General features: G+C 35.5%; 2 protein-coding genes and 1 pseudogene across 2 annotated transcripts; 1 reads left to right on the top strand and 2 right to left on the bottom strand.

Moving 5' to 3' along the window:
- Positions 1–2,842: 2,842 nt before the first annotated feature.
- Positions 2,843–3,967, bottom strand: LOC120118081 (F-box protein At3g07870-like). Its single transcript, XM_039138217.1, has 2 exons — positions 3,498–3,967; positions 2,843–3,305 (listed from the first exon to the last, which is right to left on the bottom strand). Exons 1-2 carry the CDS (start codon positions 3,965–3,967, stop codon positions 2,843–2,845), a joined length of 933 nt encoding a protein of 310 aa, XP_038994148.1.
- Positions 3,968–5,207: 1,240 nt separating this feature from the next.
- Positions 5,208–9,640, top strand: LOC120118080 (actin-interacting protein 1-2-like). Its single transcript, XM_039138216.1, has 7 exons — positions 5,208–5,602; positions 5,698–5,859; positions 6,120–6,306; positions 7,365–7,787; positions 8,012–8,419; positions 9,079–9,358; positions 9,612–9,640. The coding sequence occupies exons 1-6, from the start codon at positions 5,208–5,210 to the stop codon at positions 9,331–9,333; spliced, it is 1,830 nt and encodes a 609-aa protein (XP_038994147.1). The 3' UTR covers positions 9,334–9,358; positions 9,612–9,640.
- Positions 9,641–10,461: 821 nt separating this feature from the next.
- Positions 10,462–13,449, bottom strand: LOC120118079 (annotated as a pseudogene).
- Positions 13,450–25,400: the final 11,951 nt, after the last annotated feature.

The following is a 25,400-nucleotide window of genomic DNA, read 5'->3' as shown; positions in this document are numbered from 1 at the left end:
CGTATCATATAACATGGGTATTTTTCTTATGCTTCATATATTCATGTACTCATATCATTGCTCTTATGATCACATATCATATGTGCATATAATCACGTAATTTACTTTCATGTAATTCATGTCACTTTTCATATGATTTCATATTCGTATGTCACATAGCTCGTATCACTTTGCATGGTTTCACATAAACATATATATCATATCTTGTTCACATATACTTCCCATATAACTCATATCATTTGATTCAAGTCTTATTCTTATATCATCATATATATATCATCTATGTTTATTCACTTAATCTCATATGTTCATATATCACATAGCTTATCACGCTAACATGTATTCACACAATTCATTTAACATAGGCAATAATGTATATATCACGTACATTCATGCCACATAAGCATCATATCAATCACAAATCGAATAATATCTTAGGAGTCACTTCTTACCACAGTAACCCCGTCATTGGCAAGCCAATGTTTGTTCAATAACCTAAGTACAAATTAAATTGCACTCACCTTAGCCTTGTTTTGATTCGATCCTAATTCTTTTATTGTTCCGGAACTTATTTAGGCTCAATATCTACATAAACATAATTTCCGAAACGATTATCAAAAGCATAAACCTTATAACTTGATGTTAATAACTTAAGCTAGTTTAATGAACCAAAATTCCATTTTTCTTTTGGGGGTATCGATACCTCCCCCTAGGGTATCGGTACCCTTATTGAAATCTATAAATTTTTGCCCAGAAATCACTGTTCATGCACGAAAATTCACTATTTCCAACTTCAATTCTTCATGTTTCATTCCCTTTCATATTCTTAACTCAAATATACATACTTAAACCACTTTATATTCATTTATATCATCTTAAACCTCAAAATCTTCTCCTCTTTATGAACTTCAAGAATCATACCCAATTTTCAACATGTTTCAAATCAAATTCTAACACTTAATACTTCTTAATTAAGCTAATGGCAAGTCAAATTCAACTTATCAACTCTATTTCAAGATTTCACTCAAGAACTCCAAATCTTTAATCTTCTCTAACTCCTTTATCTTTTGATTTTAAGATAACCTAAGCTTTCCTTAAGCTTAGTTATCATCTAATGATCAAAACTCAACCATAAAATCAACAAATAATTAACTAACAAAGAAACTCACCTTTGCCTTTGAGGGTTCACGGTGAAGAAGAAAACCAGAAGAAGAAGAAGAGTTTTCCAGATACTCTCCCCCCCAACGTGTTTCTCTCTTCTTAAAGGAAAGAAAAATATCTTTCTTGTCAAATGACCATTTTGTCATTTAATTATTTGGATAATTACTAACAACTTTCAGGAAATATCCCCAAATAAATCATTGAACTATTCAACTAGTCTACTTTAATCACCAAATTCTAAAATTTTATAATTTAGTCACTAACCCGGTATTGAGGATATTACAGTAATAGTTGAGGAACTCAACAAAACAACATAACATTATATAGTTGGAGAATCATTTTATAACTTTTTAATAGTCAAAACACATAACAAAGCATCTCCTTATAAATCAAGTATCATTTAATATTTTACCTTTAGTTTAAATATTATTTTATAATATATTAATATATTATTATAATATTTTTAATTTATATTATGATTAATATATTTCCATGAAATAATATAATTAATTTCAATTATAATTTAATCTAATACCATTTTTCATAGATATAATAAATTTCTAGCTTGATACAATAATATCACTAGATAATATTATTATTGTGTAGGAATACACGAAGCAGAGAAAAGAAAATATTGTATATATTACCTACTGGTATATATAAATAAGGTGCAGCAAATTACAATCTAAGTCCCTATTAGTGTGGGAGGAGCCTACACCATAATTTTTTAGGTTTAATTGTTTCTCAAGTCCCTATTAGTTTTAAAACTAAATAAATTAATTAATGATCTACCAAATTTTTATATTCAATTACTTCTATTAGTTTTAAAATTAGATAAATTAAGTTTTACCCTCATTTTTTTCTGGTTTAAATATATCTAGAATAATTATCAATTTTGAAATTAGGAAAATTTAGCCATATATTTTTTTTCTCTTGTTTAAATATTTCTTAGATCTTATCAATTTTGAGATTAAACAAATTCTACTATAATTCTTTTTTAATAATCTAATTATAATGTAGTATATGCTCATAATCGTTCTTAATCATTGACAACACGTACAGTTTTGAACAAAAGAAAAAAGGTGAGAAATCCTCTTTTCGACTCTGACTCTTTCTCTTTAGTTATTGCTTTTCTGCACATATATACCCTGCAAACGTAGCTGCTCAAATTCAAGACTTTTAAAAAAACAACATTCCTCTTAACCACTAAGGTTAGTGGCAAATCTAGAAATATTTTTAAGGTGGGCACACATGCATTAATAACACAAAAATTTCAAATAGAGTGTGCACAAATAAACTTTTAAGATAGACGCAATCAATAAAATAAGTAGTTACTCGAATAAAACTCAAATTTTAAGATAGATATATGCCCACCCTGAAAATAGAGTAAATCCGCCGTTGATGGAAGCCAGTACTTAATGTATTCAATTACATTATAATTTAATTTTTTATAGTTTTAAATTGATGGCTTGATAATTAAATCATAACCCGTCATTTTATTATTATCTATATTTCGTCTTGATTGATTTCGTATTTGATTACTATACATAATAACATAGGATAAATTACACTGATAGTCACCGAACTTTTAAGGCACTTTTACTTTGGTCACCAAACTTAAGTGATTTCAGTAACCACCGTCGTAGCTTACCAGAATTAACTGTCGAGCCGACATGAATAACTATTTTGAAGCAATTACGCATTTCCAGAAACCTAACTCCTTGAACGTTTCATACTGAGGATCATAAAGAACAAGAGCGCTGCTTAAGAACTCCAACAAGATCTCACCACTTTTCAACACGCATAGAACTTGAACTAGTAAATTAGGGTTCGAATATCTCAATTGCCGAATCTCTCGTTGGGCGATTAACGTCGGGGGCAAGTAAGTTCCGATGGTAAACTCTTTGATCCAAGACTCTTTCACACCATATTCCTTTATAACCCAAATTTCCGATCGTTCATCGTCACCATGAAACGCACCGGCCGACGGACAACCTCGTACGACCGTCAGTTGACGAAAACACATGTCAGAGGCGCAACAACAATCAGCTTTCGTCACCTCCTGGAACTGCTCGGTTTCAAGATCAAACGATATAAGCAAGCTAGCTTTGGTATACTTGTTCGGCCTCGAAAGCCAATGGAACCTGCCATTGACAAATGTCTTCGATCTCGATGGATAAAAATGATAAGGTACGGTCCCTAAATTTCTCCAAAAAGGGGTCCCGATAGTTAGAATCTGAACCTCCGATTGAACACAAGCTGTTGTTCTCGGTAATCTTCTTTGCAGCACTATCTAGATCACCTTGTATTGTTTTGTGGTTCGATGAAAACCGAACCACAAATGCCCCACCACTGTGGGACACTTGACCGGTTTGCGGAGCTTGACGTACACCCTAGTGAAAGGGTTGCAAATGAACACGGTTCGCGATGTATCATGCAAGCAAAGCAACCCATCACAGGAATCTACCAAATGCATGGTCGTAGGAAAACCGGGGAGCTTCTTTGAGATCATTTTTCCTTCACTATGATCGAAGAAATCTATGAAGTAGCGTTGGTCGGGGATAGTCCTAATGCTTTCCAATACGAAGCTCGGATCATTGCCGGCAGCCTCATCCAAGTGCTTTCTAATAAGAAACGGATCTTGTATTAGGGTTCGCCAGGCTCGACAAACCAGCTTTGAATTCAGCAAAGATGTTAAGGGAAGCAAGGATAGTATGTTGACGATGATTTCTCGAGGAAGACGATCCGTCATGTTTGCTTCCGGCTGGCCTTTCCTCATCTCTTTCATGGTTGATTTTTCTTCCATCATTAACAAAGACGAATAATACTGTAATAGAATATGTACATTATATATACTTTTGGCGATCAAAACAAAGTTGAATGATTTGACGTTGAATACAAATTAAAATGAGGAAGTGAAGGTGATAAATGACAATGTAACTCTACGGCAAGTTGTGATTATGATATGCCAACATGTGTTTCTCTATACCCTTTACATAGATAAGGTGCATCCATTGATCACATGATAGCTCTAAAATCGCTATATGTGAATAAAGATCTATTTTATCTTTATAAAAGTAATGAACGTTTACTTGATATTGAAGTATCTTATTTTATTGGCATTTGAAAGATTGAGGTAAGGGATTTCGATACATAGTAGTGTAAATAAATAAAGTATTTAATTAATTGTTTATAAATTTTTGTATAATATTTATTTATTAAATTAAATAAATGAGTATGAATAAAAGTTTTATATTCAATTAACTAACAAACAAACACAAATAGGTGTGTTTAGTTTGTTTATGTTGACGAACAAGCTCGTTTATAAACTCGTTTATAAAATCTTTTATCGATTCGTTTATAAGTTTGCTTATTCGATTCTCCTTTCCTTTTATATTTTACATTTTAAATATTGTGTGAAGATAGTGATTAAATTGACTCTTTTTCCTATATTTAGGTGTATGAAAGTATTTTAATGAGATTCTTGCTAAAGATTTCGATCTTGTTTGTGTTCTGGCTTTCAATGAAACATACTTTCACCTTTCAAAAAAAATAAAATAAAAGAAAAAATTGAACACACAATGAATTTTTTAGTTCAAATTATGAATCTTAAGGAATTTAAGGAGTTGTTTAACCAATTGACCAAATGTGTTTGTTCTTATATTTTTTTAATTAAAACCTTATCCCATTAAATTATTTTATTAAATTATTTAACGAAGCAACATGTTATGTATATTATTTTTTTATATCATTCTAAAACCATATTATTTTCATATATTTTAAATTTTCAAATGATTTATGCAGCATGTTTTAATTAATTTGATAGTTATTTTATTTTAACTTAATTGAAATCAATTTACTTAGAAATTAAAAAAAAACATTTTTTTATTATATATATATATCCAAAAAGGGTAAGTGGTCAGCGAGCAACTCGTTCAAAAAGTTGGCACCTCAATTCCCGCACTTTTCCTTTCAACTGAAAACTAAATTCCTCCTTTCCAAAAACTCTCCTCGCCAAGCACTCGCACACACAGACACCCACACTAATGGCTACTAATCTCGTTGAAACCTACGCATGCGCCCCCTCCACGGAACGTGGCCGTGGGATTCTAATCTCCGGTAATCCAAAATCCAATTCGATCCTTTATTGCAACGCAAGATCCGTCGTCATTCGTTACCTCGACCGTCCTCTCGACGTCGCCGTTTACGGTGAGCACAGTTATCCCGTCACCGTAGCTCGTTACTCCCCCAACGGCGAGTGGATCGCCTCCGCTGACGTCTCTGGAGTCATACGAATCTGGGGGACGCATAACGATTTCGTTTTGAAGAATGAGTTCAAGGTCCTTTCGGGTCGGATCGATGATCTACAGTGGTCTCCGGACGGGTTGAGGATCGTTGCCTGTGGCGATGGAAAAGGAAAGTCGTTTGTTCGCGCTTTTATGTCAGTGCTGTTGTTTGAATTGAAATTTGTTTAAGAGAATATGAAGATGGTTTAGATTTTGATTAGAGGTTTTTTGTGATGTTGAAATTTTGAAGGTGGGATTCGGGGTCAACAGTGGGGGATTTTGATGGGCACTCGAAGAGGGTGCTAAGTTGTCATTTTAAACCGACGAGGCCGTTTCGAATTGCAAGTTGTGGAGAAGATTTCTTGGTGAATTTTTATGAAGGTCCACCCTTCAAGTTCAAGTTATCTCACCGGTAGGTATTACTGTTTATCTATAATGGAAGTCATTATATGGAGCTAACAAATAATTATAGAACTTGTCGCGGCTATTTATCGCTTCATTTTGAGAATAATCTTCTTCTCGTTCCTAAGGTTTGTCTAAACAGAAGTGTGCACTACAGAATGAACACTGCTTAGGGAATTATAAGTTGTTTTAGGAAAATAGCTTATCAACTGGTTCGTAAGATTTATGTTAGTTTTAGTATTATTCAAGGATTTGTTTTATGATTTGCAGGGGGCATTCAAATTTCGTCAACTGCATTAGATTTTCACCAGATGGCAGCAAACTAATTAGCGTAAGCTCAGATAAGAAGGGTTTAATATATGATGCAAAGAGTGGTGAAACAATGGGAGCACTGTCCAGTGAAGATGGTCATACAGGTAGCATTTATGCTGTTAGCTGGAGCGGAGATAGTAAACATGTAAGCACCTGGTTGATCATTTGATTTAGTTGCTTTAATAAGGACCATTGCTCTGTCAAAATAAATAAATGAGGTCCATTGCTTCTTGAAAGAGCAATATTCAATGCAATTGTGCGTCTGATTACTACTCTTTCTTTCGTGGAACTTCTTTACACCCAATTGCAAGTTAACAGGTTTTGAATTTGTTCTTCACCAAATTGGCTTGGTTTCATGCATGTGCATGCATGTTTTATGCCATTTCAAATTGTGGGTATATTTATATGCATCCTTGTTGAGAATTCCAATTTTTTTAAAACCTATGTTTGACCACTTTCTGAATTTAGGCTAGAGAGTTGACAAGCTGGGGATAATGGAGCAAAATAATTTTTTTTTTGGAGGGTAATACCATCTTATGCATTCGGGAACCTTTGGGCATATTGCATTTTCAGAAAGTGTCGCACCTCATAAAAGTGTTCAAACTTTTTCAGTTTTTCTTTAATGAAGTGAGAAAGCCAGCATTGTGTTATTGATTTAGCCCGAAAGTAGAAGGGGAAAAGCAACCTATGATTGTCCCTTATCTGCAGTTTAGAGTGAGGAGTTGAGCTATCCATTAATCTTTCGGTTTCCCTTATAATTATTTTCAGGCTAAAAATGAAGATGTATAATGTTCCTTTAAATCCGTGCATGGTTGTTTAAGCATAATCTGTGTGTGGAAGTGCCAAGTCAATTTACTTTGAAGCTAGTCATTTTCTGTAAACTGAAAACTTGGCAGTGTCCTTTATCTTCCTTAAGTTCTCAATTGCGTTTAATTTATTTAGCAAACAAAGATGTCAGTTACAGTCTTGCATTTATTCTGTTTTAAAGTTTAACACTAAGAGCACGAGAGATTCCTAAGAGTTGTGTTTTCATCACAATTGACATGTTTTCCTCAATGAGTATATGTCAACAACACCAAGCACTTTCTGTTACTTTCTTCACTTAACTACATCCAACCACTTTTTTTTATCTAAACATCCAACGTCTTAATTGCAATCATGTGTTTCCTACTTATCTGCCAATTACTTTATTGATTAAATCAGGTAATTACTGTTTCTGCTGACAAGACTGCCAAGATATGGGAGATATTTGAGGATGGTACGGGAAAAGTGACGAAAACATTGGGATGCACTGGATCTGGTGGAGTGGAGGACATGCTTGTTGGATGTCTCTGGCAGAATGATCATATCATTACAGTTTCCCTTTCTGGCACCATTAACTTGTACTCTGCTAGTGATCTTGATAGACAACCATTATGTTTGTCTGGACATATGAAGAACGTAAATACATTAACTCTACTCGAAAGCGACGAAAAGACGATTTTATCCAGCAGCTTCGATGGATATATTTTTAGATGGATTCCAGGGACAGGATACAGTGGCAAATTAAAGAGGAAGGATGATTCTCAAATTAAATGTTTGGTTGCGTTCAAAGAAGAGATAATGACATCTGGATACAACAACAAGGTAAACTTATACCACAAAAACATTGCATTTTATTATTGTTAACAATGTATGCTCTAATAATCTCAGTCATTTTGTGTAAAATCCTTTTTGTTATTCAACATTGATATCATCTCTACCTAGATAAGTACTTTGATGGATTCATATTAACCGTGAACACTTTGCACCCTTTATATAGCTTGAATACAAGTTGTCTTTTCTGTTAACCATTCCTCAGTTAATTTCAGGTATGGAGAATTTCTCTAGATCAAGAAAAATCTGAGCAGGCAGAACATATAGATGTCGGCAGTCAGCCAAAGGACTTGAGCCAGGCCATTAATTCCCCTGTGCTGGCTTTAGTTTCAACTGATTCTGGAGTTCTATTGCTTAAGGATCTGCAAGTACTTTCAAACATCAACCTTGGGTTTGCAGTGACAGCATCTGTTATTGCACCTGATGGAAGTGAGGCTATTGTGGGGGGCCAGGATGGTAAGTTGCATATATATTCTGTCTCAGGTGATTCTCTTAAAGAAGAAGCAACCCTTGAGAAGCATAGAGGTCCAATTAGCGTACTACAGTATTCACCAGATTTTTCCATGTTTGCTTCCGCTGATCTAAACCGTGAAGCAGTTGTTTGGGATCGTACCTCCAAAGAGGTAACTTGAACTTCAAATTGGTTCTAATACATCCTAGCCATGCAACAAAACTTGTATGGTAACTAGATTCATTCCTTTTTTTAATGTACGCTTGGGCTTAACAACCCTTTTGTTCTTTCCTTATTGGACACTCTGCTTGACATTCCTAAATGTCAAAAGTAAATTGGGGAATACATATCAGTTAAGAGAGATGGTTTCCTCCTTAACAAGAGTGGATGCTTCAAACAGCTTTACCAAGAGTAATGTCCTAGATAATTATGGGATTCAGATCCATCAGTCATATATAATGAGGGATATTACTCCTGGTCCTGGATAATCAGCCTTTTTTATGGTCATCCTCTAGTTTCTCAGTTATCTGGTTGTTTATGTTTGATTTTGGCATCAACTCCAGTTCCTGGCATGAAGCATCTTGCTATGCAAGGATGTGAACCAAAAGTTCTCAGCTCTCTAAATTTGCACTTATTACGAGCCTACTATGATATTATGAAACTGGTTTTTTTTTTGTTTATGATCCCTTGAATATCATCACGAATAGTACAACAAAAATTTCTGATTACATTGAGCAGCAAGATATATTAAAAGTGCTTTTAGCAGTGGACTGGATGTTTTAGCCATATTTTGCCTTCTAGCTAAAATATTGTTTCCCAATTGTTTTGCAGGTGAAGCTTAATAACATGTTGTTCCACACGGCTCGTATCAATTGTCTTGCTTGGTCTCCTAATAGCACCATGGTGGCTACGGGATCACTAGACACTAATGTAATCATATATGAAATTGCGAAACCTGCTTCCAACCGCATAACCGTAAAGCATGCTCATCCTGGTGGAGTTTATGGTTTGGTTTTTATTGATGACTGCACTGTGGCTAGTTCAGGGGAGGATGCCTGCATCCGTGTTTGGAAGATAGTGCAGTAATATGCATATGACACGAATAATGCAGGTTAGATCTTTAAACTTGGTGAATGTACATTCATTTACTTTCTTATTTTTAGATATTGGTTGACCTGTGAATATGGCGACGAGAAAAAAAGAAACTTTATGTTGCATGCAAAGAATTCAGTTCTTATGCATTAAAATAAGCTGTATTTTGCACAAACTACTACATGAACATAGTTTTCTGTTTTGTTTTAATTTGAGCCTAATAATAAGAAAATTAGGAAAAGGGGCATGACTTTTCTATAACTGTATTTCAGGACACAATTTCCTTTCTCAGCTATTTTGCCAAAGAATAAAATGAAAGCAAAAAGAGCAGGTAAGCAGCTTCATGAAGGGTTTTTGTGAAACAGGTTTGCACATATATATATAAAATCCAGTTACATGGTATATAATTCTTTAGTTTTACACTTATTTAATACCATTGGATTAATAATGGCTGAGATACACAGTTAAAAATGAGGAGAGATGTGGATAATGGGAATGCACAAAATTTCAATCTCAGCCATTGATTTTGTTTAATCCAATGGTTATATTTTAGTGTAAAACTAAAGATTTTTATACCGTGTAAATGGATACTAACCAATATATATATATCCAATGCATTGGAAATGATGACTGAAGTTTTCAACTATTGGATGTAATACTGAATCTCAAGAGACAAAGGCTAGTTGTGACTGCATTGATTCAAATTCCCAGTCAATTAGCTGCTGTGGAGAGTGGATTATTGGGGCACCAAGAGGGCAAAGCTGCAGTATGAAATAAAGCAGTTGATTATTGATATTTCAAGAGGAAAAAGAAAAACTCATTCAAAATCTTTTATTTCATTTTGGTTTCTTTCACATGGAATTTGGTTCTTTCTATTGATTCCTTCTTATTCAAATTTCCAACATTTTCAAGTTCTTTTGGACTCATTGGCTCATGAAGATGTGATTATTACATTGTTTGATTTGTGGAACAATGAAGAATGTTAAATTCTTTCTTCAAATTCACTTTGCAGTTCTTTAGTGAAATTCATGCCTCCTAAAATTCCACACGAGAAAGAGTTTATTCAGGTAAGATTCCACTGAGTAAATAACATAAACTCAAAGATGAATGGTGTTAAACAACAGCATGCAAATGGCAGCTCAATAAGAAGTTCCCCTTACTCATTGTAGGCTTCTGGGTTGCTTTACCATTAGTACTGACCCCAAAACCAACAACTTAGACCAAATTCGCTTGTTTTCTCCCCTCAATTCTCGTACTTCGTATGAAAATCACACATCTCATCTGATGGTATTCTTTAGAGCCTTTCGCAGAACTCGGATGTAAGGTCGATGTGAGATATTCACCTTTTTAGTTCACATCCCTTCATGCACTGATTAGATGGCAAATTCCAGTCGTCGAGAAGGTTTATCATAGTTTCCACGAATTTCTTTGCTTGTGGTTCAGGCTTCAAGACATTCACATCGCCCCATTGAGAGCGAGGATCTACCCACCAGCTTTGCCGGCCAGTGCACCATGCCCCTGGGGCAGGTTTCGCCTTCCTTGTGGATCTTTTTGTCAACCATGCCCAGCACAGGATCATCCTTTTGAAATGGCCTTGCAAATGCTGCTCCGCTTTGAGCCATTTGATCATAATCAGAAATTTCGAGAAAGTGGGGTTCCGTCTTCGAAGTACTGTCCCAGATCATATATCATAAATCACTGTTCACGGTAGTGTTCTTGAACTCCGGTGAATTGCAAATGACAGAATGGAAGTAACTTTCTTCGGATAACATAAAATTGTTAAAATACATCAGAAGGGTCCGGGGTAGATTATCCCACCCGAAGAAACAAAATTCCAGAAAGGATCTGCTTAAGACAACCCATGGAGAACCTGCAATTCAATACCAAACTGTAAATGAGTGTAGCATAGCTAGAGAAATGAAGAGATATTTTTTATAATAAAAAAATGAAAAGTTAACAGATAATACAGATTGTAGACATTGCCTGTGAATACTTTAAAAGCATCAGGCATCGGTTGTTTCTGCATAGCATGGAAAATTGTGGTTCTCCTAGCTAGGTAAAGCCCTGGGTCAACCACAATATGGCTCGATCCATTGATCTCTGCATAAAAAAGAGACAATGCGATTTAGATTAAATTATGAATGTGCAGCAGAAGGATCTACAGATCTCATAAAAGAGTTTCGCCTACTCTATCCCCCCAAGGTTATTAGTATGATCAAGGAAATTGGGGTCCCTCCTAACCGAGGAGAACACGTGAGACATCTGAGATACGAATCAAGAAAGGGTTAGACGGTAGATACAATTAAGAACAACAGAAACATAGGTGAAAGTCCAAAGTAGCATGATAAGAGGAAAATATGCATAGTGCATAAGCAAATAACGTGCATAGGTTGGTTGGCACCTTACCTCATTTAAGGTATTTCTATACCGAGCTAGGGAAAAACAAATAACCGGAAGACAACGGATAGAGGACTTACAGCCTAGTAGGAACTAATCTTAGGAAATTAAACTTCAAGAACATTGTGGTATGATATATAAGTGGATTATAGACCTCAGCTGTCTAGTTGTAAAAGTGTTACTTTGTCTACACTCTGCACCCAAGCATGATAAAATAAGCATAGAATATCAGAACTTATAGCACTTTCAGCTCCACAAAACTGATATTTACACATATATTCATTACTTCAAAGGATAGTAAGCCACTTTCTTTCCTTCTAACCTACTAAACCTTAAAATACATAGCAACCAACCAATCTTTTAATAATTGAGTCACAAGTTAACTACTTTTTGCGCCCTTAAATAGGTTGTAATGATAAGATTTTCAGCTACCTCGAGTCGTAATGGTACGAGGAAAATGGCACTTCATCCAAAATGCCAAAGGGCATTAGCTTAAGTATCTAACTTCACATGTCAAACAACCAACAATTGCTGAACTGGTGCACCGATATCAATGTCGGGTCATCTCCAAAACATGTCTGAAAGTGAAACATAAGGGATACACCTACGACTGCTCTATCAACGTAACAAATATTTTAACAGGTAGAAATACGGTTCAACAGTGGCTTCCGTTCACTAAACTAAAGGTTTCACCAAAAATATGCAGATTTAGACCCAAAAGTAAAGTGTAGGACTGAAACCCCATGAACCATCAATATGGCTCGAGAACTCATAAGTGTCGCGTTCATTTATATTACAAACTTTCTAACCATTCAGCTCCCAATTTGATACCCTCAATGTTATATTGTTATGTATGAGCGATTATGCAGCACAACCAAATTTGTCATATGCTTGATAGCTTTCCTTCAATAGTGTACATCATTCCTTCAACTTTTAGACAGAAAGAAATTTTGTAAGCTTGGAAGCATTGCACCAAATTTTCAATAGAACCAATGCAGATTCATTCAAATTTCAAGTAATTCCAACCAAATCAAGAACTTGAAATTTCTCTAAATCAAAAAAAAAAAACCTCAATTCTCTAAGCTACTCCACACAGAAGAAACGAAAGAACTGAAGCCACTTACCATCTTGAGTAACCAAAGGATAATCCAAAGCACTCAGAGCAACCACGATCAAGCTTCATCAACATAGCATCAGCACGCAACGTGGCGGCGATGTGTGTAGAACCCATATAAGAAAACATATCAGGCTCGCCTATAACATCCACATTCTCAAAGCTCCTAATAGCAGGCACATATTTCAAAGCCAAAGCCAACCTATATATTTCCTCATCAGAAGCGTCAGCTCCAAGTTGCAACAAGTATCGATTCCTGGGATGATAGACAGCAAGCAGTGGCCTAAAGATCCGATCTTTATCACCTTTTCCACCAAATAAATAGTACCCAAAAGCTGGTGGGTAATGAAGGCCATTTTGAACTGGTGAAGGGAAAGGTCTAGGGGAATTGAATGGAGATTGAGTAAAGGGAGAGGAGGAGAATGGAGAATAGTGTTGTTGAAAAGAGAATGACAAGCCATTTCTTTTCAGCTCCCATAGTCAAAAAAACAAATAAGCTCTTCAAAAATGAAAAATTGTAACTTCTGATTCAAAGATTGAATATTTCAGCATATGGGTTTATTGATCATCAAATGAGGAACTTTGGGTTGAATTTGGGTTTTGAACTATGTTTTAGGAAATTTGTAGTTGGGGGTCTTTGATTTCTGTAGACTTAACTCCATTGTTGATTATGAATTCTCGACCAAATAGTAGAATTTCTTATTCTGCTGAATTATCTCTCTATCTAATGTCAATAAAAACAATTAAAACTCCTTTTCTCTGTTCTGTAATTCTCAGTTTGTTTGATAAAATTAAATGTTAGGAGCTGACCTTGAGGAGCTAATTAGGGTTATGATTTTCATTTTCTTTTCTCAAAGATTTGATTTTGATAATTAGATCAATCTTAATTCACTTAAATGATTTCTTCCCAATTAATTAAGTTTCCTTTTACCAGCTTAACATGCATGAAAGCATCAGCCAACGTCAAGGTAAATCTCGTAACTCATTTTCACTTGGACGACCGTATCTTCCGTCAAATAGGATAATACATACGAGTAAAATATCAAAGTGCTACCGGATAAGTAGTGTTCTGCAATAACATAGTATCAAGGGCCGGGTAAGCATAAACTTGTCCTTGCTGGGATTAATGCATCATGTTTCTCTGTCCAGTAGCCATCGTCGATGCAGGTATTTACAGTAGATCGGCTTAAATCTTTCTCTTAGAACATCAATATAAATGAACGTCTTGCTGCTGGAGCAGGTATTCAGGGTTTGCCTTCGAGGATTAATCATAATTATAAAACAAGAAAGTACTTTTGAACTGTCAAATTATCCTTGTTCGTTAAGAGATTTTTTTTAAGTAGTTTGTTAAGAGATTCCAATCAAATACATTGGACATGATTTCAGAAAGAAGCTTGAAACTGCAACTTGGAAGTGGCTAAATAACATTCTTAAGCACATAATGGAAATTCAAATGAAACTATTTCTATTTGAATTGTACGCATGCTGCAAAACCTGCTGAATTTTTGGCTGATCTTTTATTTCCATTTGACTACAGTTCTGCTGACAGTGTCTTCTCAGAAAAAGAATCGATGCTCTTGTTGAAGCATTCTCAACACCGTCATCAGCAATTCCTAATCCACTGTCACAATTTAGACTTCTTTTGTGTGTGTTTTCCATACAAATCTTGCTAATTTCTTTGTTTCTTTTGCTTTGGGTGGCTGTGTGTACCTGTACCTGTGCATGTATTCAGAATCATCCTAACTTCTGTTCCATTTAATCGATTGAAAAAATGGTTAACTAGGCTTCTCGTGATGGACCAACAAATAAAGTTCGAACAAGAATGTCAATTGCGTCGGCTATAATATTTGGGTCTGTTTTCTGGAGAATGGGAAGATCTCAAATGTCCATACAAAACAGAATGGGGTTGTTTCAGGTATGTCCATACAAGCAGTTTGTTCTTCGTCTCTGGTGAATAGTTCTAATGAATTGTTGTTGTAATGGCTAGGTGATTTGGTGAACTGAGCTTGAAGTTTGACTCTCTAGATTTGGTATTGTAACTGTGAAGTCATTTGCTGCATCTGCAATGGGTCTGACAGTAGGGGACATGGTCCCAACCACTGAAGCAGCAATGGCCTTGGCACCTTCTCTTATGATACTCTTCATCGAATTTGTTCATGCGGACACCTCGGTTCTCGGTTTGGCATGGATGGTCCTTGAGCCTTTATATACGTCCAATCTAGGAAATTGTGCTCGTTTTCAATTTCCACTTATTCAGCAGATCAGAATAGCATCAATTCCAGAGTTTACAAGCATACGCCTTGTCACATTGATTCAATTCTTCTTTGGGCAATTCAGTGATTCGATTAAATGGTTCTTGAGGCACTGCTTATGCCAAAGAATGGCATTTGACTCAGTTGCGTGAGGTAGGGTCCAGACTCGGACCTAATCAATCACGGTTTCCAAAGATTAAGTCATGTGGTTGGACTTTGATACTTTTTATCCTAATTTTATAATAATCAACATTTAATTTATTGATCATTAATCCGAATTGAATATTATAAAAATAGTACACTAAATGTTAGCATTTATAGGCTGAATTGCTCTTGTGAAAAAAATTATTGGCTGAAATAGGGTTTGAACGAAATTATTTTTTGATCTAGTGTAAATGTTAGAGTTTCGTCGAAAGTCGTCGGAAAGATAGTACGTCTTCATCTTTGTTCAGCGGCATAAAAAGGGGAAAATGTATTGTGTTTTAGGTGTCTTTCCCCGAAGATTCAATATCTTCACGATAATTTTTCGATTATTGTATCATTCACATCCTCTATAGAAATAATTTTAGATCTACCTTAATTCAGTAAAAAAAATTAAGAATCCTACGGCAGCAAATCAGCCGCATTTATAGGTACATAATAGAAGCTAAATCACTGGTATCATCGGCTTCATGAAATCTGGGTACTAAGGCTTGGTCTCAGGGTAAACGAAATTGGTTAGATTCATTGGATCGATGTAACTGTTTTTTTTTGGTCAATTCAGTGGATCGATTCAAGCTTATTAAATAGGCATGTGCACATTGTTCTTGTGGCACTGCTTTCGCCAAGGAAGGCGATTTGACTCGGCTGGGTGAGAGGTGGGGTCCAGACTCGGACTTGATCAATCAGGGTTCCCACATATTAAGTCATGTGATTGATAGTTTTCGTCTCAATCCAAGGCATAATGTTGCATGTCTTTTTCCAGCTTTGAAAGATATTTCCCTCAAATATGTTCTCTTTAAATTATGAAAATAATAATAAATTATTTATATAAAATTTAACATTTCTCTCAAATTTAACAAAATACATAAACCACGAATCAAACAACTTCAGTAACAAATAAATTTATTATTATCTTTTGAGGTCTCAAATTCGAGCACTACATATATAAAGGTTGAACGTACATTATTAAATGAGTGAGAATCTTTAACCAAATAATATCTTATATTCACCCCAAATATATATCATCATTGTTAATAATAAATGATACAAATCATTAACATTAACATAAAAATATATAATAATAATAATAATAATAATAATAATAATAATAATAATAATTGTAGACACACTATTTCGTCCCATATGTCGTGCCTTTACAATACATTATATTAAACATATATTATATATTATTTATTATTTTGTTACACGTTTCAGGTCAAGAACCGATGGCCCAAACAAGGCCCAGCAACCCACGATCCATATCAGATTAGGGTTTCCAGAGACCCTAATCTCATCTCATCTCATCCAAGCCACCGTCGCATCTCCAAGCCTCACGGGTCCGAAGCGTCCGACGCTCGTCACCAACAACCAACACAAGTAGAGTTCGATTAGGACTCAAACAAGGCTAAAATAGAGTTTATTTGTATTATAAATAATAAGCTTGTAAACCCAGCAAAGGGGGGGTTTTGGAAAGCAACACATAACCAAAGGGGAAAACGAGAGGAGATCATTCGAAAAGAAAAAAGAACAAAGGCATAGAGTTACTTTTTGAGGAAAAATCGAACAAAGGGAGGGAGCAGAGAGAAAAAGAAAAAGAGAACACAGACCAAAAACATACCAAAAAGGACGGGAATCTTACCTCTAAACCCAAAGACCCTTGATTCACCGGAGCCAAAAGAATTCAAAACATCAAGGGCGATGATTTGGATATGCTTTTCGAGGCAGTGAAATATTGATCCGCCTTCTGATTTGTCATCATCGATGAGGCAAAGGATCGGTTTGAGTTCCTTTCTAATGAGGCATCATTGATTTCCAGCGGGCCTACAACACTTGTGCTCTTCTTTCTTTTTTTTAAAAAGCATAATAATGCTTTATTGCCACAGGCAGTACCATTTGGAATTTAGTGCATCCCTCTCCAAGTAAGTGGCGTAAGATGTGATTTGGTTCAGCTGAGGACAATTGCATGTTTTGTCCTCTCTCTTTGTAAGCCTTATATTCCAACTGTGTTTGCAAATTTGATTCCTTTTATTTCAAGCTACTTAATATACTTTCAGTTCATTATAATCACCAGGGTCATGTTATTTGTTTATTCTGATATGGATGTTCTATTTCATTTTGCTTTAATTCGGCCATCGATTTTTATTCTTTTTCATTTCAGTCACTGATTTCATATATAATATATTATTACTAATATTTGATTTTCATTACTATATTTGTAAATATTTTATTTTGGTCATTTTTTATATATGGTTTAATTATTCCCCTAACCTTTTATTCTTTTGTTTTTGCAGTTTTTTTAGCATCCCTCTGGTCCATAAATTTTTATTTATTTTAATATGATCCTTTAAACATTTTTTTTGTTTACTTGTAATTTTAATATGTTTTCTTTTCATTTTCTTTACTATTGTTATTTTGTATTTCTGATTTATATCTTTTTTATTTTCTTTATCTTTATTTTTCTTATTTTTTCCCTTTTTTTCCTTTCATTTATTTAACATTAATTTATTTATTTATCTATTTTTATCTAACATTGTTTTAGGGATAGTTTCAATCGATCAAAGGTAATTAATTTGAATTGAATCTTTAAGTTTTAATTTACATTTTAATTTTCGCGATAAAGACAACTGGAAATTACACAGTACCGAAAGGGCAATTCAAGGGTGCTAACCCTTCCTTGGTTGTAACCGACTCCCGAATCCGACACATCTTTGGTAAGACGCAGATCAGGTAAAAAATAAGGTATCCGATCAACCTGTTTTTAAATAAATGGTCGGTGGCGACTCCCAATCCACATTTTTTAAGTCGAAGCCCGATTCTGGGGCTCAACCGAAAGACGGTCACGACAGCTTGGCGACTCTGCTGGGGACAGGTAAGTGAGTCAGGCCGGAATTAATTTTCAGTTGTCTTTTTTAGCGAAAGTTATAAATTTTAATTTTAATTTATTTATTCGATTCTAATTAGTTACCTTTGATTATTTTTCAAGTAAATAGTTGTACTGACGTTTTTTTAATGATCTCAGAATTTTCAAAATTGTCATCTCTAGCTCTATACCCGAGCTTCGAACCCTATTTAAGTGGGGGTGAAAGCGACGCCTTCGTGTGAATTTATTCACCGTGCGGGCCTAGCAAGTAGCCTTCGGGATTCATATACCTTATGTCTTCGTGTGAATTTATTCTCCGTATGGGCATAAGGGAATGTTTCCTCTCGAGTTTAACTTAGTCCACACAAGCATGTGATGGGTTTAGGACTAAGGGTCTGGTAAGCCTAAGGAGGCACCAGCAAGGAGAACTCGGGTACCGTTTTTTTAGAACCTAACTCGGGAGACTACAAGGAGTTAGAGCCCACCCCAAAACCTCATTTCAAACCCTAGGATGCCAGAATTATTTCCTGCTTTACTTTCTGTTCAAAGCATGTGAACTAGAAATTTATGCGGTTAGGACTTGTTCAAAATCAACTTGCGGGATAAAGATCATGTCTGGGTAGGAATAATAAGCATGTGAGGTAGATACCATGTAGGGTAGTACTTTCATTTTTATGATCATTTTTTATTATTTTTCACCTCACTAACTCTTTTCATCTTTCTTTTATTTTATTTTATTTTATTTTATTTTCATCACTTGCATCATTCAAAAGAGGTCATTGATCCACCAAAACGTGTTTGTTAAAACTCGAATAATCTAAATCCATGGACAAAGGTGTTGTAATACAAGAGATGAAAATACAGAGGATAGTCTACAAGGCGACTATGTGTCACATTCAATCCAGAAGACGTGGTGCCCACAATTGAAGAGTATATCACTCTGCTGCATTATAAAGGACTCAGAATGAACCGGGTTTATATCAAGCACAATGAAAGCTTATCTTTGAAGAACTGACTGGCAGAGGTTGCAGGGGCATGATGAAGGTTATGTATCTTGGAAGTTCCTTTGAACACGACAATGGCAAAATGATAGCTGAAATTGGAGACCATTGCTGGCGAATTCAAGAAACAGATTAATGAACTTCACATAGTTCCTATCAATTAATGGCTCCAATGACGAATTTGTTGGGAATATGCTCAACAAAAGTAAATGCTCGAGATGCGATCATTCGAGACTTCTTGGACCAGTACGAAAAATAACTCAACATTTTCACGGTTCATCCAGAGAGGCCAGAGCGGTTCGACAAGTTATTCAACCGGTGAAAGACGAAAGCAGAAGACTAGTCAACATGTCAGAAGCTGTCAGGATATTTTTGTCTCTTAAAAGATAAAACATTTTTGTCCCCAATAAGGATTATTCATAATAACAGACACATTTCTTGGATCAATGCCTCGAACATTTCATGCATTCTTGCATTTTTGCATCTTCATCTACATTTTTAAGCATTTTCATAAACATGAAATTAAGTCACGGAGGATTCGATAAAGTGGTCTTAACCACATTACACCACATGAAAGCAAGATTTTAACAATTAAAGAAAAACTGAAATCAGTACAAGGGGAGCTGGATCAGCTGATTGTAGCACAAAGCTTGCCAGGATGATATAAAAAAGAATCCCCATATCCTAAGGGCTACGATGTTGAAGCTGCTAGCTGTTACCACGTAATAAGCCCCAAACATTCCTCTGAAACTTGTAAGGCGCTTGCTGAAGAAGGGGGCATGACATATACCATTTGCACTTAGAGGATTGTTTTGTTTGAACACGTCTTTGATCTTTCGCTTAATCTGTTAAATGATTGAATTTATGCTACTTTCTAAGGTGGAGCAATTGAACAAATTTTAATCTTTAGTTCTTCGAATATTAAATGAATTAAGGATTCTTTTAATTCTTCAAGAATTATAGATTTTTGACATATGACAAGATTCGACCTTTCTTATCCCATCTCAAACCCCAAAATAAAATACCTTGATTCTTTACCCAAAATAACTCATGGTCATTGCCAAAAAGACCAAATTTTGACATTACCTCCCTTTGAAATTCTTGAACATTATCTTTATCTTTTTGATACACCCACACCTTTCTTTGAGTCAATAAGATCACACCATTATCTTTTTAGACTCAAAATTGACATTTTTACACCATTAAAGCCCACAACATCGAGTTGTTCGTTTGAACATGAGCATTCTTCTAAGACATAACTTGGGGCATCTCGCAGGGAGCTTGAACATTAAGACATCTGGGGGAAAAAGAAGAAAAATTCATTCGAAATAATTCTATCATGCATTAATTACACTGTTTTCATGTGAATAAAGTTAATCCTGAAAATCTATCCCCCTGGGGATACCTCTTCTGTGAAAATTTACATGTATGAAATGATGAACGGCTTTCTTTCTTTATCCCTTCACAACAAAAAAAATATATATCCCTTGTGTCCCCTTTTGAGCCTATAGTATTTTCTTCTGATTCAACCCTAACCAAGGATCACCCTCCACACTGGCGGGCAATGTAGAAGAAATCTGCTCACATTAGTGAAGACATCAATCCAAAGGAGTTACCAAAAGGTGAACCAGATGTCAAGTGCAAAGATTCAATCAGAATAAAAAGGGCAAAAAAGAAGAAGCAAAAAACAAAAGCAAAAAAAAAAAAGAACAAAAAGAAAAAAGAAAAAGGGACAAAAAGCACATGCAAAGATTCCCTAAAGACAAATAGCACATCAAGCTTCAAAATTGATCAAGCACAATCATTCCCGAATCACTTCACTCGAAGATCATAGAGCATCAAGAGAAAGAGACATTTTGAGCAAGACAAGATTGAAGGCATCAAAATGAATTGATCCTTGGTTTAACACCCTGAAACACTTGTTTGAGCCTATTTATCTTTTTCTTTCATAACCATGAACACTGGCCTACATTACGTGCCTTAAAAATCCTTTCTAATCATACATGGATTTCTAAACAGGAGAGACTATCTTCATATTTCATCCCGCCCGTCAGGATTAATCTTTATTTACGAAAAACAATGTCTTTAATGCATGATAGAGAAAAATAACTAAGGGGTTCAAGACGTAAATTCCGAATGACGTCTTGAAACCAAAGGAGGGTTCGAGTTGAAAACCTGAAAAGGCGGCTCGAATATAAAAATTGTGCAATTGAGGCGATCACACAAATTCCTTGATAAGGCATCGCATCGGAGAACACTTCCAGTAGAATAGTATAAAAGCTACCCCAACAAACCTTTGAGCATCCAATGCCAAACCTTTGAGCATCAAATGAACAAAAATGCCAAACATTTGACCAAACACAATAACCTGAGACTTTTTTATCCTTTCCTTACTTAACCATTTCCCAAAGATAGCTTTGATCTTGGCACTTGTCAAATAGCTATAATTTATTGAAGGATTAACATTATAATTAATTCTTTGATATCCAATGAACTCTAGTTTTATCATTCGTCTCAATTGTAAAACCGTGAAAGGGACAATATTTTCAAAACTCTTGATTAAACATTTTTTTGAAACTCTTTTTGATATTTTCAGGACTTTGAAAGTAAAAGAGAAAGAAAAACATTTTTTTTAAACAAGACAGTCTCTCTAGAGTGGATCTTGGTAAATGACATGTGACTCTTAGACATAAAACTCATGCTTGGAATCAATGTTGAAGCAAGAAATGATGAACATTTGGGGCATCTTTGAGGATTCAACATCAAATATTAGGGCATTTTTGGATATTGGGGCATCGTTGGGGATTCAACAACCCAATGCAAATTATCAGACCTTTTTCAGGAGATAAAACAGAACCAATTCATGTTACATGCATCTTATGCATACATTTTAGAGCATCATATCTATCATTTTTTCCACATACATAATTTTTACAGCTTTTAGAGTCAAGTTTCGACTTTAAGACGAAGGATACTCGATTCAAAAGCACCTTTAGAGATTGATGTTGGTTGTTTAACTCAGCAGCAAGAAGCTACATTTCCACCAACTCGACAGATTGAAAATGTTGACATTCATCTTCGGACTCAACATTTTCAATATAAATTTTGTCTCGCTTGAGACAGTCTCATTTAACGCAGATGATTATCTCACTTGAGATTGTTTTTCTTAAAACAAGATTTGTCTCGCTTGAGACCGTTTTCACTAGAAGATTTTATCTCGCTTGAGATAGTTTTTCTTGAAACAAACTTTGTCTCCCTTGAGACAGTTTCTCTTGAAACATCTACTTTGAAAATGGTTTCCCTTGAACAAAATATTTGAAATATGTTTTCCTTAAAACAAATTTTGTCTCCCATGGGGCAGTTTCGCTCGAAACAACACATTGTGCTCGAGAGTAGATTTCAACTTCACGACGGAGGATATCTAACTCGAAGCCAAACTTCACAACAAAGGGGTCTCCACGGTTTCAACTTCACGGCGAAGGGAATCGTGTCCACCCGCAACATACAATACTTGGATTTCAACTTCACGACGAAGGATATTCAAGTCAAGGCTCAACTTCACGACGAAGGGGCCATCCGTAATTTCAACTCCACGACGGAGGATATCGTGCCACTCGAGACAGCTCAAGTTCAACTTCACAACAAAGGGGCCGCTGACTGTCAACAAACAATTTCCCAATCCAATTTCAACTTCATAGCGAAGGATATTGGAATTCAAGACAACACAAGTTCAACTTCACAACGAAGGGGCCGCTGGTTGTTAACAAAAATTTCCCAGTATCAGACAACACAAGTTCAACTTCACAACGAAGGGGCCGCTGGTTGTCAACAAAATTTCCCAGTTTAAGACAACACAAGTTCAACTTCACAACGAAGGGGCCGCTGGCTGTCAACAAACAACTTCCCAATTTCAGAGCCAATTTCAACTTCACAGCGAAGGATATTGGACTCAAGACAACACAAGTTCAACTTCACAACGAAGGGGCCGCTGGTTGTCAACAAAAATTCCCCAGTTTAAGACAACACAAGTTCAACTTCACAACGAAGGGGCCGCTGGCTGTCAACAAACAACTTCCCAGTTTCAGAGTCAATTTCAACTTCACAGCGAAGGATATTGGCCTCGAAACAACGCAACTTGCAATATCCAATTCTCAGGCTCAACTTCACGACGAAGGAGCCATATACAATTCCAACTTCACAAACAGATTGACCCAACTTCGCGACGAAGGAGTCATCTGTAACACCACAACACCACAGTCTTCAGATCAAGGGTCACCTTCACGACGAAGTACCTTGAACTAGAAGATGATTCAGAGGCCACTTACCAAAAGCTCCGAGTTCAATTTCAACTTCACAATGAAGGATTTTCGGGCTCAGTTTGAACTCAACCTCACGGCGAGGGAGTAATTATGTGATTTAGTCCAATTATCGGATTTCAACTCTACAACAGAGGATATTCGATGAGACTCGACCCTTATATGGATGATTTTAAATTTGGATACACTTGTGGTAAACGAAAAGTGTGTCTTTTAATCTTTGCCCTATCCCCGTTACACGACTATGGGCAAAGAGGGGCAACTGTAGACACACTATTTCGTCCCATATATCGTGCCTTTACAATACATTATATTAAACATATATTATATATTATTTATTATTTTGTTACACGTTTCAGGTCAAGAACCGGTGGCCCAAACAAGGCCCAGCAACCCACGATCCACATCAGATTAGGGTTTCCAGAGACCCTAATCTCATCTCATCCAAGCCACCGCCGCATCTCCAAGCCTCACGGGTCCTCATCTCCGAGTTTCACGGCGCACGTCTCTCGCCTCCAACAACTCCGAAGCGTCCGACGCTCGTCACCAACAACCAACACAAGTAGAGTTCGATTAGGACTCAAACAAGGCTAAAATAGAGTTTATTTGTATTATAAATAATAAGCTTGTAAACCCAGCAAAGGGGGGGTTTTGGAAAGCAACACATAACCAAAGGGGAAAACGAGAGGAGATCATTCGAAAAGAAAAAAGAACAAAGGCATAGAGTTACTTTTTGAGGAAAAATCGAACAAAGGGAGGGAGCAGAGAGAAAAAGAAAAAGAGAACACAGACCAAAAACATACCAAAAAGGACGGGAATCTTACCTCTAAACTCAAAGACCCTTGATTCACCGGAGCCAAAAGAATTCAGAACATCAAGGGCGATGATTTGGATATGCTTTTCGAGGCAGTGAAATATTGATCCGCCTTCTGATTTGTCATCATCGATGAGGCAAAGGATCGGTTTGAGTTCCTTTCTAATGAGGCATCATTGATTTCCAGCGGGCCTACAACACTTGTGCTCTTCTTTCTTTTTTTAAAAAAGCATAATAATGCTTTATTGCCACAGGCAGTACCATTTGGAATTTAGTGCATCCCTCTCTCTATTTTTCAAGTAAGTGGCGTAAGATGTGATTTGGTTCAGCTGGGGACAATTGCATGTTTTGTCCTCTCTCTTTGTAAGCCTTATATTCCAACTGTGTTTGCAAATTTGATTCCTTTTATTTCAAGCTACTTAATATACTTTCAGTTCATTATAATCACCAGGGTCATGTTATTTGTTTATTCTGATATGGATGTTCTATTTCATTTTGCTTTAATTCGGCCATCGATTTTTATTCTTTTTCATTTCAGTCACTGATTTCATATATAATATATTATTACTAATATTTGATTTTCATTACTATATTTGTAAATATTTTATTTTGGTCATTTTTTATATATGGTTTAATTATTCCCCTAACCTTTTATTCTTTTGTTTTTGCAGTTTTTTTAGCATCCCTCTGGTCCATAAATTTTTATTTATTTTAATATGATCCTTTAAACATTTTTTTGTTTACTTGTAATTTCAATATGTTTTCTTTTCATTTTCTTTACTATTGTTATTTTGTATTTCTGATTTATATCTTTTTTATTTTCTTTATCTTTATTTTTCTTATTTTTTCCCTTTTTTTCCTTTCATTTATTTAACATTAATTTATTTATTTATCTATTTTTATCTAACATTGTTTTAGGGATAGTTTCAATCGATCAAAGGTAATTAATTTGAATTGAATCTTTAAGTTTTAATTTACATTTTAATTTTCGCGATAAAGACAACTGGAAATTACACAGTACCGAAAGGGCAATTCAAGGGTGCTAACCCTTCCTTGGTTGTAACTGACTCCCGAATCCGACACATCTTTGGTAAGATTCAGATCAG

This window comes from Hibiscus syriacus, unplaced genomic scaffold, assembly GCF_006381635.1.
Source record: "Hibiscus syriacus cultivar Baekdansim isolate YM2019G1 unplaced genomic scaffold, ASM638163v2 tig00110325_pilon, whole genome shotgun sequence".
NCBI classification, from domain to species: Eukaryota; Viridiplantae; Streptophyta; class Magnoliopsida; order Malvales; family Malvaceae; genus Hibiscus; species Hibiscus syriacus.
Note: the sequence above shows the minus strand (reverse complement) of the source record. Positions and strands in the feature narration are given on the sequence as shown.

Excerpts from the sequence above, each read along its gene's own strand:
- LOC120118081 (XM_039138217.1), bottom strand. The coding sequence starts at position 3,967 with ATGGAAGAAAAATCAACCATGAAAGAGATGAGGAAAGGCCAGCCGGAA. Across the intron at positions 3,306-3,497 it reads ACAGTGGTGGGGCATTTGTG|GTTCCATTGGCTTTCGAGGC; the intron begins GTTCGGTTTTCA and ends TGTCAATGGCAG.
- LOC120118080 (XM_039138216.1), top strand. The coding sequence starts at position 5,208 with ATGGCTACTAATCTCGTTGAAACCTACGCATGCGCCCCCTCCACGGAA. Across the intron at positions 5,603-5,697 it reads TCGTTTGTTCGCGCTTTTAT|GTGGGATTCGGGGTCAACAG; the intron begins GTCAGTGCTGTT and ends GAAATTTTGAAG. Across the intron at positions 8,420-9,078 it reads GGGATCGTACCTCCAAAGAG|GTGAAGCTTAATAACATGTT; the intron begins GTAACTTGAACT and ends ATTGTTTTGCAG.